The sequence below is a fragment of the Erythranthe guttata genome, chromosome 11 (genome assembly GCF_056151865.1).
Source record: "Erythranthe guttata isolate IM_541 chromosome 11, IM_541, whole genome shotgun sequence".
NCBI lineage: Eukaryota > Viridiplantae > Streptophyta > Magnoliopsida > Lamiales > Phrymaceae > Erythranthe > Erythranthe guttata.
This window is the reverse complement of record NC_142543.1, coordinates 4,541,263-4,555,714: the sequence shown is the minus strand read 5'-3', so window position 1 is coordinate 4,555,714 and position 14,452 is coordinate 4,541,263. Positions and strand designations below refer to the sequence as shown.

The window sequence follows — 14,452 nt, the reverse complement described above, 5'->3', positions numbered from 1 at the left end:
CATCTTTATTGTTCTTGGTTCAGGCCTTAAGGGGTTATATCTCTTTCGCCAATAAGCTTATCTCTTTAATATGTATTACAGATACAGAAAAAAATTAATGTATATGACAAAATTACCGCCAACCATGTACACACAATTCTTAATTGTAACCCCAATTTAATCAATTTTGACCACAAAAATCAAATTTTGACCTTTTTTTTGAACTTTTTTTTTTCTAAATTTATTTTTTTACCGCCGGTTTCCAACGTTGACTTTTTCGATTTTTTTTTATGTCTGCCTTTTTCGCTGCCGGTTTCCGGCGTTGATTTTTTTTAGTAATCCCCTCCGGCTAAACGTTGACCGTAATTGTAATGTCATTAACAGTAATTATACTTTCAGTGACAGTACATTAACGTAATTGTACTGTCGTGGATAGTACATTTATGTAATTGTACTGTCGTTAACAGTACAATTACGATCAACGACACTATTATTATTATTTATTTTGTTTGATTTGTTGATAAGTCAACATAATTATATTACTATTAATCCGAACAGATTTACAGGGCCCAATAAGGCAAGGCCCAATAGAGTTGGCCCACGTCCGAAAGAGATAAGACAATATGGAACATACTTGAAGATTCGAATTCCCTAAAGCGGTCAACCCAGCCGCATCAACTGTCGTTGACGGTAACATAACTGTAAACACAATAATTTAACCGTCAACCACATCAATATTAGTTTTTTTTTGGGTTTTTTGTTTTGTTTGAGTTGTTGACGGATTAACGTAATAATATTAATGTCTAATATTATAATATTACTGTAAACACAATAATATTACTGTGGTTGACGGTAATATTACTGTTGTTAAGTAATATTATTGTGGATGACAGTAATATTACTGCCAACAACATCAATATGATCTCTTTTGGCTTTTTATTATATTTACCTTTGTTGAACGATTAACATATTAATACTACTCTATTTACACAATAATAATGACTTTTGTCAACCACATATTAATAGTTAATATTACTGTATTTAACAGTAACATAGTTAATATTATTGTCAACCACAACAATATTGTTGTTTAAACGGGGCAAAAAGATGTTAAAGAAAAAATAAAAAAAAAAACGAAAAAGTCAACGCCAGAGAACGACGGAAAAATCATGAAGAAGAAGGGGAAAAAAAAGACAACGACGGCGACGGCGAAATTGTACTCAAAAGTGTGTTTTGGGTCAAAATTAAATAATTTGTGAAATTTATGGTCGAATTGAGGTTAAATTAAATTAAATGATGAAATCGGAACATATTAAAATGTGAGTAGCTATTTTAGTATTTTATAAATATTTGAAAAATGTATGGATTTTTTTGTAAATTTCTTTTTTTTTTATTTATTTTTTTTTTCAAGACCCCTTGTAAATAAGTATTCCTTGAAGGACTTGTCTGTAATGTGCACATTTTAAATTTGGCCCATTAATGTTAATTTGACACGTGTACTATGTGAAAACAATTAATTTCCATAATTGGTAAAAAAACGCACCACCGAAGCGAGAGCCAATAATCGCATAAAGCAGTTTCGCTACCTACGAAGTACTATAAACCGACCCGCTGCACTCACAAGATATTTCTTTTTCAAAAACTCCACGTGTCAGCTCCTCCGATGGCTGTATTTTTTTCCGTACGCCACGTGTACGCTCTTCCCCAGTGCTGTTTTCTGTACTAATAAAAATAAATAAAAAAATGTTTAGCATTTCAGATATTTTATATTTATAATAAACATATATCCGATTTATGCAGATCTTATGCACAAACAGACAGTGTAGACGAGCTCTAATGGTGATTATTAGGATGATTAAAAAAACATGCTCTCGTCGGCATCTAAAAATCGCCACAGCTGTAAGTAACCAAAATAAAATAAAATAAAATAATGAAAAATGAAAAATGAAAAATGAAAAATTTCTTCTGATTCTCATACATACATATATTCCTCTAGAACAAATAGCCAAGTACACACACACAAACACACACCAGCACGCATATATACTGTAAGCCTGCTTGCGAGGCTATATAGATAGGCTTGTTTTTTCTCTCTCACGTACATACGGCTTTGTTTTTTTTTTTTTTTTTTTTTTTTTTGTTTTCTTCAATTAACAGAAATTGGGGATCGAAAGAGAATTCGGAAAATGGGGAGAAAGAAATTGGAGATAAAGCGAATCGAGGAGAACAGTGCGAGAATGGTTTGTTTCTCGAAGAGAAGAAGCGGTTTGATTAAGAAAGCTAAGGAATTATCTGTTCTCTGCGATGTCGATCTCGCCGCCATTATCTTCTCCAACAGGGGCAAGCTTTTTCAGTACTGTAGCAATGACAGGTGATAAATTTTAATTTCTTTTTTCCTATTATTTATGTGTTGATGATCTTATTTGAAAAGGTGGTATTGATAATTTATTTTATTCACACAGTTGGATTTGATATAGTTGAATGTTGTTGTTATTGTGTTCAATCTGGAGTGCGTTTGAAGGTTTTTTTTTTTTTTTTTTTTTTGAGTATTAAAATGATGATTATTTAAAAAGAAAAAAAAAAAAAAGTAATATTGGCGTAGTGGACTCGTGGTTGTGATTGTCGTACACGATAATATATGTAGGTGATATATTGAAGATGGCAAATCCAGTAATTTGCGATTGGAATTATTGTTATTCTTGCTCCAAAGTATCTAGTTACTCCGGTTAATATTCCTACTATATATAAGTTATGCCCAAACAAAAATTACAGAAACCATTTGGTAGTATGCTAAGTTTAAAATTAGGGAAAATTAGAGGCATAATTTTAGCCTATAGGTAAAGATTTGCATGAGAAATTAGATGATGCACCTAGTTATTTACACTGTGTGGATCAGATCTACAACTACAAATAATCGCACAGACACTCATGTGCATATGTGCTATTTAATCAAATCTACGGTTAAAATCTATATGAGTGTAAATAACCATGTGTAGCATCTACACATGAGGAATTGCATTATTGCAAGGATACACATAAGGAATTGCATAATTGCAAGGATGGTACTTATTTTTCTTTGTTTCGATTAAAGCGGATGAGTTTATCTATAAATCTCCATATTAGGTTCTTCCTAATTTGCCCTTATTCTCGGCGTGCCTCTCATTCTCTTTATCTCATGATCTCCTTGGCGAGATTTTCGAAATCCAAACCCTCAGACAACCCCTTCGATTCGCAATCTCGCCACATAATATTTATCATTCATACATTTTCATAATATTTATCATTCATACATTTTCATATGTAGAGAGAAACAAGGTTTTTGTAAAATGCACTTCTACAATTATGCCCGATATTAATAGTGTGGCGTTCATGTGCGGACCTTGGTTCGTCAGTGTTGATCCATCGAGTGAATATTACCTACATTCTTATGAAGGACAAAATCTTGTCCTTTGTAGAAGTACATCACATTCATACGATGTCTCTGGGGTTCGAGGAGTTGTCATAGTTTTAACCGTGAGGAACAAGTTAGGGTTTATCAATGAATTTCTCCCTATACCTACGAGTGATGATCCGGTTTTATTAAACCATTGAATATAAACAATAACATCGTCTCTCTTTGATTCAAAATCCTTTTCTTGGGCCAAAGAGATACATGCTAGTGTGATCTATTGGGTTTCTTGGTGAACCGTCTTTTTAAGATCATCCCTTGACAACAAATCCACATCGCTCACAACCTTGCATACACACAAAAAAAATGTATATCAAAGATAGTTTGCTACAACTAGGGGTGTGCACGGTCAGTTCGGCCCAATTTTTGGCTAAAATAAAAAATGAATTAAATATATCAATTTTTGTAAGATTAAATACCATACATGCCTTTTTTTCATCAGCACGGTTTCATTCAGTTTTCGAGTTTTTTCGGTTCATATTCAGTTTTCTTTTCTGTTCATTAGTAACTATATGTACACATGAAGAATCAAATCACAATTTGTTTCACTAAAATGCAATAAAAAGTATTATTAAAATTTAAAAAAAAGTAATATTATAAAAAAATTAATAGCATGGGACTCTACATAAATTTAGTGATATCACACTCCACTTTTTACTTTCATCAACCACATGACTAAAATTATGCACTCTAGTAAAAAAATAGTTGCTGAATGATTCAAATACTAATGAATTATTTTTTGCACAAAATGTTGGTGAGTAGAGTCATGAGACTAGTAATTGAAAGATATATGTATTACAAAAATTATTTTATAATATATACATATATAAAAGTTGTTATTATTATTATTATTATTATTATTATTATTATTATATATATATATATATATATATATATATATATATATATATATATATATATATATATATATATATATCATATGTTATTTTATATTTGGTTTTTTAGTTTAGTTTGCATTTTAAAAAAATAAAAAACCGTACCAATGGTTTGCTGTTCAGAACGGTTTGAAATGGATCAACTTTTCAATCTTTGGTTCTTTTGTAAGTTTTCTAACTGTTTTGCCCATCTCTAGCTGTACGAGCGAAAACAAGTAAAAATGATAAATAGGCTCTTTTTTCTTTTCTTTTTCTTTTTTGGCCATCGTTAGAAGAGTTGATACATAACATCATCTACTATTAGAGTAAGGTCTAGGGTTTAAATACCCTTCCTTACTTTCCCAATCTGTAACGTGATTTGAATATTACTTTTAAAAAAAATATTACGTCATATACGCTCCGAGCGTCAAGTCTCGACTCTCCAAGATGGCACTGAAGGAAATTAAGTGTCCAACTTGAGGGGGCATTAGAGTATCTTATGTTCACACAAACACACTTATAAGTATGGAAGTGTTAGTTATGTGTGAATATATATATATATATATATATATATATATATATATATATATATATATATATATATATATAGCATATGTTTGTTTTAGTAGTCAAAATATCGTTTTCTACATTTCGATGTAATTTCTCTCTTTGGACAAGTACGTTCTTCTTCTTCTTCTTTCAGTACACAATTTCTTTACAATATAAAACATAAAAGCTCGTTATTCAAGCTTCAATAGTACACTCTCCCCCCTTCTCACGTGCCTCTCAGAATACCCCAAATCCTCCACGATTACCTCTCGAATTGCTTGATAATTACCGCATCTACCTTAAATTTAAGAAGGATAACTTTTTGTTGTTGAATAGGGATGAAAACTCGCCGCACAAAGCCACATATTTTGGGCCATTTCTCTTCTACAAAGAAGGTTAGACTAAAGTCGAATTTTATATACCATTTCAAATCTACTAGCAATTTACTTGTTTTGCAATATTTATTTAGGCTATGATTGGTTCATGGATTTCAAAATAAGGAAAATGAAAATGTAAAGGAAAAGGAAATCAAGGACTTTTGAAATCCCAGTTCTGTTTAATTCCCAAGTAAAATGGGGATGAAAATGGCTTTGTGGAAAATTATTTTCCATACTTTTGTTTGGTTTCTAGGAAAAAAGGTGAAAATAACAATGAATTATTGGATGGAGTAATTTTATTTTCTATCAAAGACGTAAAAAGTAAAAAAAAAATTGCTATGTTAAAAAAAGAAAAAGAAAACTGTGCATATGAATCTAATTTAATAATTTATTGTTATGATGTGTGTGCGAGAGAAGAGGAAGAGGAGAGAGGAAAGAAAAGAGGGAGTGAGATGAGAGATGAGAGAGAAGAGATAGAGAGGAGAGAGAGAGGAGAGAAAAGAAGAAAAAAGGGAGAGGGAAAGAGAAAAGAGAAGAGAGAAGAAGAGAATTACATTGCATTTTCCTCACTTTTTTTGAGGAAAATGCATTTTTCTAGTTTTAGTGTAATTTGTTTTCCACTTTTTCCTCTTAATTACATTACCTAGCACTTTACCTTGCAACCAAACATGAAAATTGAGTTACCTAATAATTTCACCTTTTTACTCGTCATTTTCCTTGAACCAATCAGAGCCTTAATGTATGCTCACTTTTATGTGGGAGGAGAAGTAATAAAATTGGTATACTCCAACATTCGTTGGACTAGTTTGTTGGGGCAGTTAATCTGTGTATTTATAAGGATACATATGTTAAGAGTGAAGTTGTATACTTTTAATTAATTTATGTTACTAGAATATATGAACGAGTCTGGTTTCAAAAAAAAAACATACTTCTTTTGAAGCCCATTATTGCGTTAAATTAACGAAGAAAATATAGAAAGTATACAATATTGCTCACTCGACATATTACTCGACCTACTTAGTAAAATTGGCAATTTAGTAGATTTAGCATGACGCAAGAAATCTTGGATAAGTAGACTTAGAGAGTAACCAAATTAGTTGAGTATTCTTCGAGCTTGTTGACCACTTTTGTAGTAGTGGGACTTGGTTCAAATGAAAATATGTTGGTATTTTGGTTACATTAAAGCTAAGGGGGCTAAAATCAAATGAAAAAATAAAATAAAAAATACTAGTCCGTATAGCTAACGAAAATAGGTCCAAGGAGGATCTTTTCTAATTCTCCTTAAAAAAATTTGTTACGTCCATTGATTGGCTGAAAAATCGTGTGTAATACAAGCTGTCTGCAAATAAAAATTGTTATGTGCGTTGATTGGCTGAATCGTTGTTCTAGAAATGAATTTGGAATCTATCTGGCTGAATTTGGTGGTGGGATGACTTTAATTTAATTTGTATTTATTTTAATTTTCTCTAGCTTAAAAGAATTAAAATAAAATAAAATAATAACTAGTTGAAGTTATATATATATATATATATATATATATATATATATATATATATATATATATATATATTCTTTGTTTTTCCATGTTTTCTATTAGTAGATTGAGTTACTCAAGTTATCGTCTTTCTTGGTCATAAGCTTTATATGATCTACAAACTATCCTAGTGGAGCTCACAGAGTAGCATTAAATACGTAAGAGATGACGGTTGCTTGTAACCCTATTTGAATTCTTCTTATACATTATAGATTCCATTTCTTCGCCTGTCCTAAAATTATACAGTTGTTTTATGTCGTATTCAGTCCTAAAATTCTACAGTTGTTTTATGTCGTATTCAGTTGTATCTGTTGTTTGTGAGGCATCTTAAATATGTCTCTTCCTCGTTTTTACAATAGAATGTCACATTAAGAATATTAGGACAGGAGCGATTATACTTCATCCACCCGATCACCAATTCGTATGTTCTGTATCTCATGCCTATTATATAACGTCTCTTATACTTGGAATGCAGGACATTCAAATGTAGTATTAACTAAAAATCAAGAATCTAGTTATATATATAATATTACTGTCCGAAACATCAATATTATTGCATGAGACAGTAACATTACGGTCGGAAATACCAAAATTGCGGGCCAAGACGATAAAATTAATTAATACAATAAAATTACTGTCTCAGACAGTAATACTATGTATTTCATGTGCATAATTCGAAAATCAACAAAATATAACAGTAATAACATGTCATCGCAGAAAATCTGGGCTTAAATAGGATCTTAACTGCATTTGTAGATAGTGTGCCTTCATCATATAGTAACAAGACTGTAATATGCTCAATTCCTATTTCCATACATTTTCTTGTCCCTCGTGGTTTATTTATTTTATTATTTTTATTAATTACACGAGCATTCATCATATCTCACTCAATTGTTTATCGTTTTCCAGCATCCTGCAACGATATCGAGATCAAGCTGAAAGCTCGACAGGATCTCGTGAGGAAAAGGTAATCCCAGTTTTCATGTGGAATTAACGTTATAATTTCTAGTCGGTAGATTTTTGAAATGGGATATTGTTCACACTTAATTATTTGTTTGACTTGTTCAAGAAAGTAATAAATAGTGTTTAGCAGAAGTATTTGCTGATGAGGATTTCAAACACGAGCTCTTTAAAAAATCCGGGATAATATTTTTCGTTATATATGTATGTATATATGTTTATATATATACTTGATGATCAAGCAAAAACTGCCTTTCTGCATGGCAGGGCCAGTCATCTGACGATTCGAGTTTTATTACGAGTGACGAAATACTCCAAAAGGTTGAAAGGTAGCCACTTTTTCAATCTTTTTTATTTAAACTTTATTTATCTTTGTTATTACTCATTCACTCAAAATCTCTGTATATGTACATAGGGAACTTGACGAGCTATGTGTGACGGATCTTGTACTTCTCGAGAAACAAATCGAGGTTGCACTAATTCAGACTAGATCGGCTAAGGTATCATTTGCCTATCTAACCTTATCCATTTGAGATCGTTTTTTTTTTTTCCCGTAGATAATGTTATGTGCATCAACATGTTAAATCTCACACAGCCACGTAATAGTATAATTATTTTAAGCCTAATGAGTCGACAAAGAGTTACTTACCCCGGAAACTGTGATGCATTTGAACAGTTGTGCCACGTAAATATAGAAAATTCATATTGCATTATCCTGCAAACAAGAATTGCGACGGACAAATTTGCATGGGACAGATTTTTTTATGTTACCCTGCTGAATGCTGAATCTTCTTAATGCCCTGTTTTGCTTTCTTCGTAACGCGATTTTGATCCTTTTTCTAGTTTGATTTTGGCGAAATTCGAAACGCGGAAACTGTAGTTCTTTGAGTTAGCTTTGTAATATAATTTTAATCAGCTAAACCGGATGACGGGTTACATATGGAATTTTAGAGAACTCAAAAACATCGAAATTGTGGGAAATGTTCATTGATTCATGCATATCTTTTATCACCCGACATCCAATCTTGGTGATTATAGTTGGATTAGAAATCTAACTCAAAGAACTACAAATTCCGAGTTTTGAGTTCTTTCCGAGATTAAGACTCGTAAGTGGTCAAAATCACGTTTAAAGTCGAAACGGTACGCGTAAATTTGAAACGACATTTAACACGTCCCTTTTATGAAGTAACGAACTTAAATTTACGTTTTCTACTTTGGTGCAGACACAGAGGATGCTCAATACTGTATCAAGCCTTCGTGAAGAGGTATGCATGCAGTTCTATGATCTTATAAATTAAGTAACCAATCAATTGTTTTTTACTGCTAGGTTTATAGTTGACTTATCTGTACATACAACTTCAGCTAGCTATCTATAACTCATAAATGCCTAGAGTGCGTTTGCATGCGTTTCCAGAAACACCGGTTCATAATTTTTACCGCTGGAGGGAATATTTTTCGATCATTCATTTAGGTAACTAAGAGCAACTCCAATGGGGAGATATCAAAATGGAGAATTAAACGTTCATTTGATACTTGATATAATACTTTGATACTTCTAGAAAAAATATTCACTCCAACCACAAGTACCAAATAGATTATCAAATTTTAAATTTTAAATATATGAATAATTATATTATTAAATGCCATATGTCAAATAGTGATAGGTTAATGGAGTGGTTAGAGCAACTCAGTGGAGGAATTAAATGGGGAACTAAATGGAATAACTTCTATTTTGATGCTCCAAAACATAAATTTTCATCTCCAATGGTGGAATTAAATTGGTAGTTATTTTGATATTCAATTTCCCGAGATGCAAAAATGCATCCTGGAAAAAGAGGTATCAAAACATTAACTACCCAACAAACCAATTAAAAATTGACACATGTCAATATTAAATATATTTATGCTTATATTTAAAATTAGATGATTCATTTAATGCTTGCGGTTGGAGTGAGCAACTCCAGTGGAGGAATTAAATGGGGAATTAAATAGAATAACTTCTATTTTGATGCTCCAAAACATAAATTTTCATCTCCAATGGGGGAATTAAGTTATTTTGATATTCAACTTCCCGAGATGCAAAAATGCATCCTGGAAAAAGAGGTATCAAAACATTAACTACCCAACAAACCAATTAAAAATTGACACGTGTCAATATTAAATATATTTATGCTTATATTTAAAATTAGATGATTCATTTAATGTTTGCGGTTGGAGTAAATGAGTATCAAAATAATAAAACGAGTATCAAATTAATATTTGATGATCGATTTTGATACTTTACCATTGGAGTTGCTCTAAATGAGTACCAAAATAATAAAACGAGTATCAAATTAATGTTTGATGATCCATTTTGATACTTTACCATTGGAGGTGCTCTTATATTTTTGAAACCTAATTTTCCAGGGAGTATTTTTGCACCTCGGGGTGGTTGAATATCAAAATAATTCTCAATTTAATGTATCAAAGTGGTAGTTTTTTAGTTTGATACTTCATTTAGTTTCTCCATTGGAGTTGCTTTAAATGTAGATTTTCCGATTTGAGTAATTAAATCAAGAAAAAGAAAGAACATACGAACTTGATAAACATTAAACGTACTTGGCTCGTGGAAATTTATACGCTGAATTGTTGAGACGGTGCTCTGTAATAAAAGGTTTTAACGAGCCTGCATGCATGCTTGATTCCGGTGCACTGTCTTTTTCCCCAATCTGCACAAAGCGGAGATAAAATTTAATTAATTCATGTCCAATATATAAATGATAATCTTTAATTTCACATTTGATTCATGAAATAAGTTATTAAATGATATGCATGTATATTTATTTATATTCTCCACATCATCTCATAATAGTCATACGTCTTATGTGAACAGAAAAAGAACCTGGCGGAAGAAAAACGGAGCCTGGAGGAGGTATAATTGAAGCTAAAACTCAATACGTTTAAATAGGAAAGCTATCGAAACGATTATTTATTATCTTCTGCTCCACGTTGCACTTACAGATAACTGGAAGCAATCGAAATGCGAGCAAAAAGAAGATGATTGTTGATCTCAACAATGTTGCAGACGACCGAATGACCGAGTAGAAGTCGATAACAATATATTATTGTTATTATGCCAAAAATTTTCATTTATGTAAAGTAACCCCCCGACAGAAGTAAATAAAAAGCTGCTTACGGGAGCTTCTGTATTGCGAGTAAGCTACTCGAGCCCTCTTCTTTATTCAGGCTAAACTGTGTCACTTTTTATATTTATTCGCGGTTTTATCTGTTGTATGTTTAACTCTATACACCTCGTTTGAGAATATTGATGGGATCGGGATTTGTCATAATATTATAACAGGGTTTGAGGTTGGACTCAATATCATGTATATGCTTGATTAAATTACGGGCTCGTTTTTTAATCACAGGTTCGAACGTAAACGCGCAAAAAAATTGATCCATCTTGATTACATTGTATATCAAGTCGTATAACTATTTACAAACGAGGCCTTAGTATGTGGAATATGCCTTTCTCACACACCATCGGATAAAAATACACATGCAGACTGAATTAATAACGAGCCTTACCTGAGTTCATCTCCAAGTTATTCAAATTACTTAGGCCTCCCCCAATTTTGATTTTTTTCCCGATCCTAGAACACTTGTCTATTCAGCTAACTCACTGCTCTGGATAAAGTAGGCTACACAATTGAGTTTGTTAGCCTGGGTTTGGTAGCAATTGTATGGACAACCCACAATCAAATGTTGCGGGTGCTTGTGTGTGTTGAATACACTATTAGGGCTAGGATTTGCACCTTTTCCGACACTAATTGGTTTAAGGATAACTTGGTTGCGCACGAGGTCCTACAGAGTCCATAACCGAGTTTTCTGTTTGAAGACCCGTTGAGTGTGCTTCATTGCATTCCTAATTCAAATTATAATGGTAAGAGCTTGCCCTTTTTATACTATAAAATAGTATATATTTCTATGCCTAAACATGAATCGAACTTAAGAAACTTGTTCTTTCTTATGGATATTTTATTATTACTGTTTTAGTAGAGTGCAACTCAAGATGAACTTCTCTCTCCAAGTATGGTTTTAGAATAACAAATCGATTTAGAATTTAACATGGGGCGACTCACTTCGGTTTTTAGCCCTAATTATGTATACTGATAATTAGAAGTATTGTACTCACTATCTACATCCAAAATTTACTTTTGGCTAATTAAACTCCGCAACAATTAGAGTTGTTTTAATGATCGATTTAAATAAGGGCAACTTAGTTTGCGATTTAGCCCTTATTACGTATCTTAGTAATTAGAAGTAGCGTTGTAACACCTCCATCCTACATGAGATTGTGTGTTAGCTTGTAAGAAGCCACTATAAACTCCCAACTACTATTGGGTATCAATACTTGCGATGAACTTTTGCGATGGCCTTATGGAAGGCCATTATTGCCCTAGTGCTTCGTCTACCCAAAATTGTCTCGTCTTGCCCTCCTTGATGAGTCGAAGTAGCTGCTTGGCTAATGTATCATGTTCGAGCCTTTCTCGAATGATGTCAGCCAAGTTTCCCTTTGTTGAGCTAAGAGCTGCGAATTCGGCCTTTCTACTCGAAGTGTGGGGCAACAGGTTAGCTAATGGACCAGATTGAGAAGTTTGTGGAGTTACAAATGATATAAGTGCCGAATGTAGTTAGCTAGCTCGAACAGGCCATCTTTGTTATGGGCCCTAGCAATGGGATTATACATTGATATTTTTTGGGTTTTCTAGGAGTTTGCTAACTCTATCAAAAGGTTTTGTGAACTCTTGAGCCCTAACCTTAAACGATATGTCATTAGTGATTTAAGTGGGGAAGTTTTGTAACAAATCTATTTGCTAGCAAGTGATTTAGAGTATATTATATTATTAGATATTATGGGATATTAGGATTCTATTATGATTCAGTTACCTAGATTAATTATGATTTAGTTACCTAATCAAACTCTATTAGCTTGCAATATTTATCTATATATATTCCATGTAAATCAACTCATAATATAATGAGGGATTCTATTACGTATTATTATTTCTCTCATTCTCCAATTCTATTCTCCCTATACTATTCCACATCAGGAAAAATGTGAAATTGGGTGTCATTTTATAGGAAGCCCCCCCTACCACCATTGGACATCAATACCTACCATGGACATTAGGGGTTGGCTTGTAGTAGGCATGTTGTTGCCCCGGTGCTCAGTTGGCCAGTGAGTTAGCCGGTCCGAATATGTGGGTCACAATAGAACACGAACATCATAATAAGTGTATGATGGATAAGGAAGACAAGATTTATAGATGCATCATTTTGAAGATACATTTAACAAATCTAGGAGATTTGAGTATTAATCAATTTTGATGTCTTGATATTAAATTTTGTCGGTGTTATGAACAAAACAATCTTTGGATCCTCATGAAGATGTTATGAAAAAAAGTTGATAATCTTTTTTATCATTCCTTCTATAAGAGTTGAACAATGTAAATTTCGTTCAATGACCGGTTCAACATGCAAGCATAAGACTAGGGAGTGGGAGTGTATCTAAGTTCAAGTTGTTCTCGAGTATATTAGACAATTGTTGTTCAATGCGAATCTAGTTGTGGCTCGAGTTAGTGGGTTGCGATGAAATAACTATTGACATTTATTTTGACTTTCTATTGTATTGCACTTCAACACGATCTATGTTACGAAGGCGAGAAACCCACATAACTCCACAAAAAAATTAATACGAGGTTGTAAAACTCTGAAGTTGCTCCATGAGTCTTAAAGATATTTATGGTGTTTAATTGGTCTTTGGAATAAAACCCTTCCCCAGACTTAAGTTTTCATGGCTCTATTGTAGAGTGGTGACTACGCATGCTATTTTGAGTTGCACTCGCTACACTTATACAATACCATGGTTGAAATCAACATGCTTTTATCGTCGAAATCAACACTCTTAGAAGCAATTATTTACACCATACAATCCCTTTCATCTTAAACCAAGTTGTATTTTTTTTCTTTTTTAACAATGTAGGTGTAAATATCACAATTAGCATTATTTTTTGAATCAATAAATCATTGTAAATTAAGGACGACATTCTTATACTCTATGTTTTGTAAATCTATTTGTACGTACATTGCACACGAAGCAAACCGCATTGTATATATGCGACTCTACAACGAAACACGGCGTTCTGAAAATTTAGACTAGAAAGAGGTTCAAAGATACTACAGAGGGTGAAAGAGCAGAAAAATATTACTGAATAGTAGTGAATATAAAAGCTTGGTGGAATTTGATATTGAGGTCCTATTGCTAAAAGGCAACGAGTCCTCTCGTCGGTATAGATCCTCCCTCCAAAGTCGGACACTTAAAATTTCTCAAGTGGATTTCGAAAATGCATGTCAAGTGAAGAATTACAATTATAATACTCAACCAATCTTCTTCGTTTTTATATCTTTCTTTCCAATATCGAAATGAATTCTTTCCATTTTCCCGTCCGAACAACATAGCGTAAGGGTTTGAGAAAACACACTCAACTTCTTTTCCGCAACTTCCAATCTGAAAATCTATCATGTGTGTCGAAAGGAAAACGACTACTTCCAACATTTTACACATAATTTGATTGGTACAACATTGTTTCTAATAAATATATATATATATATATATATATATATATATATATATATATATATATATATATATATATATATATATATATATATATATAATGACATTAAT

At 32.4% G+C, this 14,452-nt stretch overlaps 1 protein-coding gene across 2 annotated transcripts; it reads left to right on the top strand.

The window, feature by feature from the left end:
• Positions 1 to 1,724: 1,724 nt before the first annotated feature.
• LOC105962391 (agamous-like MADS-box protein AGL3) lies at positions 1,725 to 11,081 on the top strand. Of its 2 annotated transcripts, XM_012986695.2 has the most exons (8): positions 1,725 to 1,878; positions 2,137 to 2,350; positions 7,672 to 7,729; positions 7,990 to 8,051; positions 8,138 to 8,222; positions 8,946 to 8,987; positions 10,595 to 10,633; positions 10,723 to 11,081. In XM_012986695.2, exons 2-8 carry the CDS (start codon positions 2,166 to 2,168, stop codon positions 10,804 to 10,806), a joined length of 555 nt encoding a protein of 184 aa, XP_012842149.2. In that variant the 5' UTR covers positions 1,725 to 1,878; positions 2,137 to 2,165; the 3' UTR covers positions 10,807 to 11,081. The 2 variants fall into 2 exon arrangements, with proteins under 2 accessions (XP_012842149.2, XP_088682114.1); XM_088825988.1 differs by lacking the exon at positions 1,725 to 1,878 and having other exon boundaries at positions 2,125 to 2,350.
• The last annotated feature ends 3,371 nt before the right edge of the window (positions 11,082 to 14,452 follow it).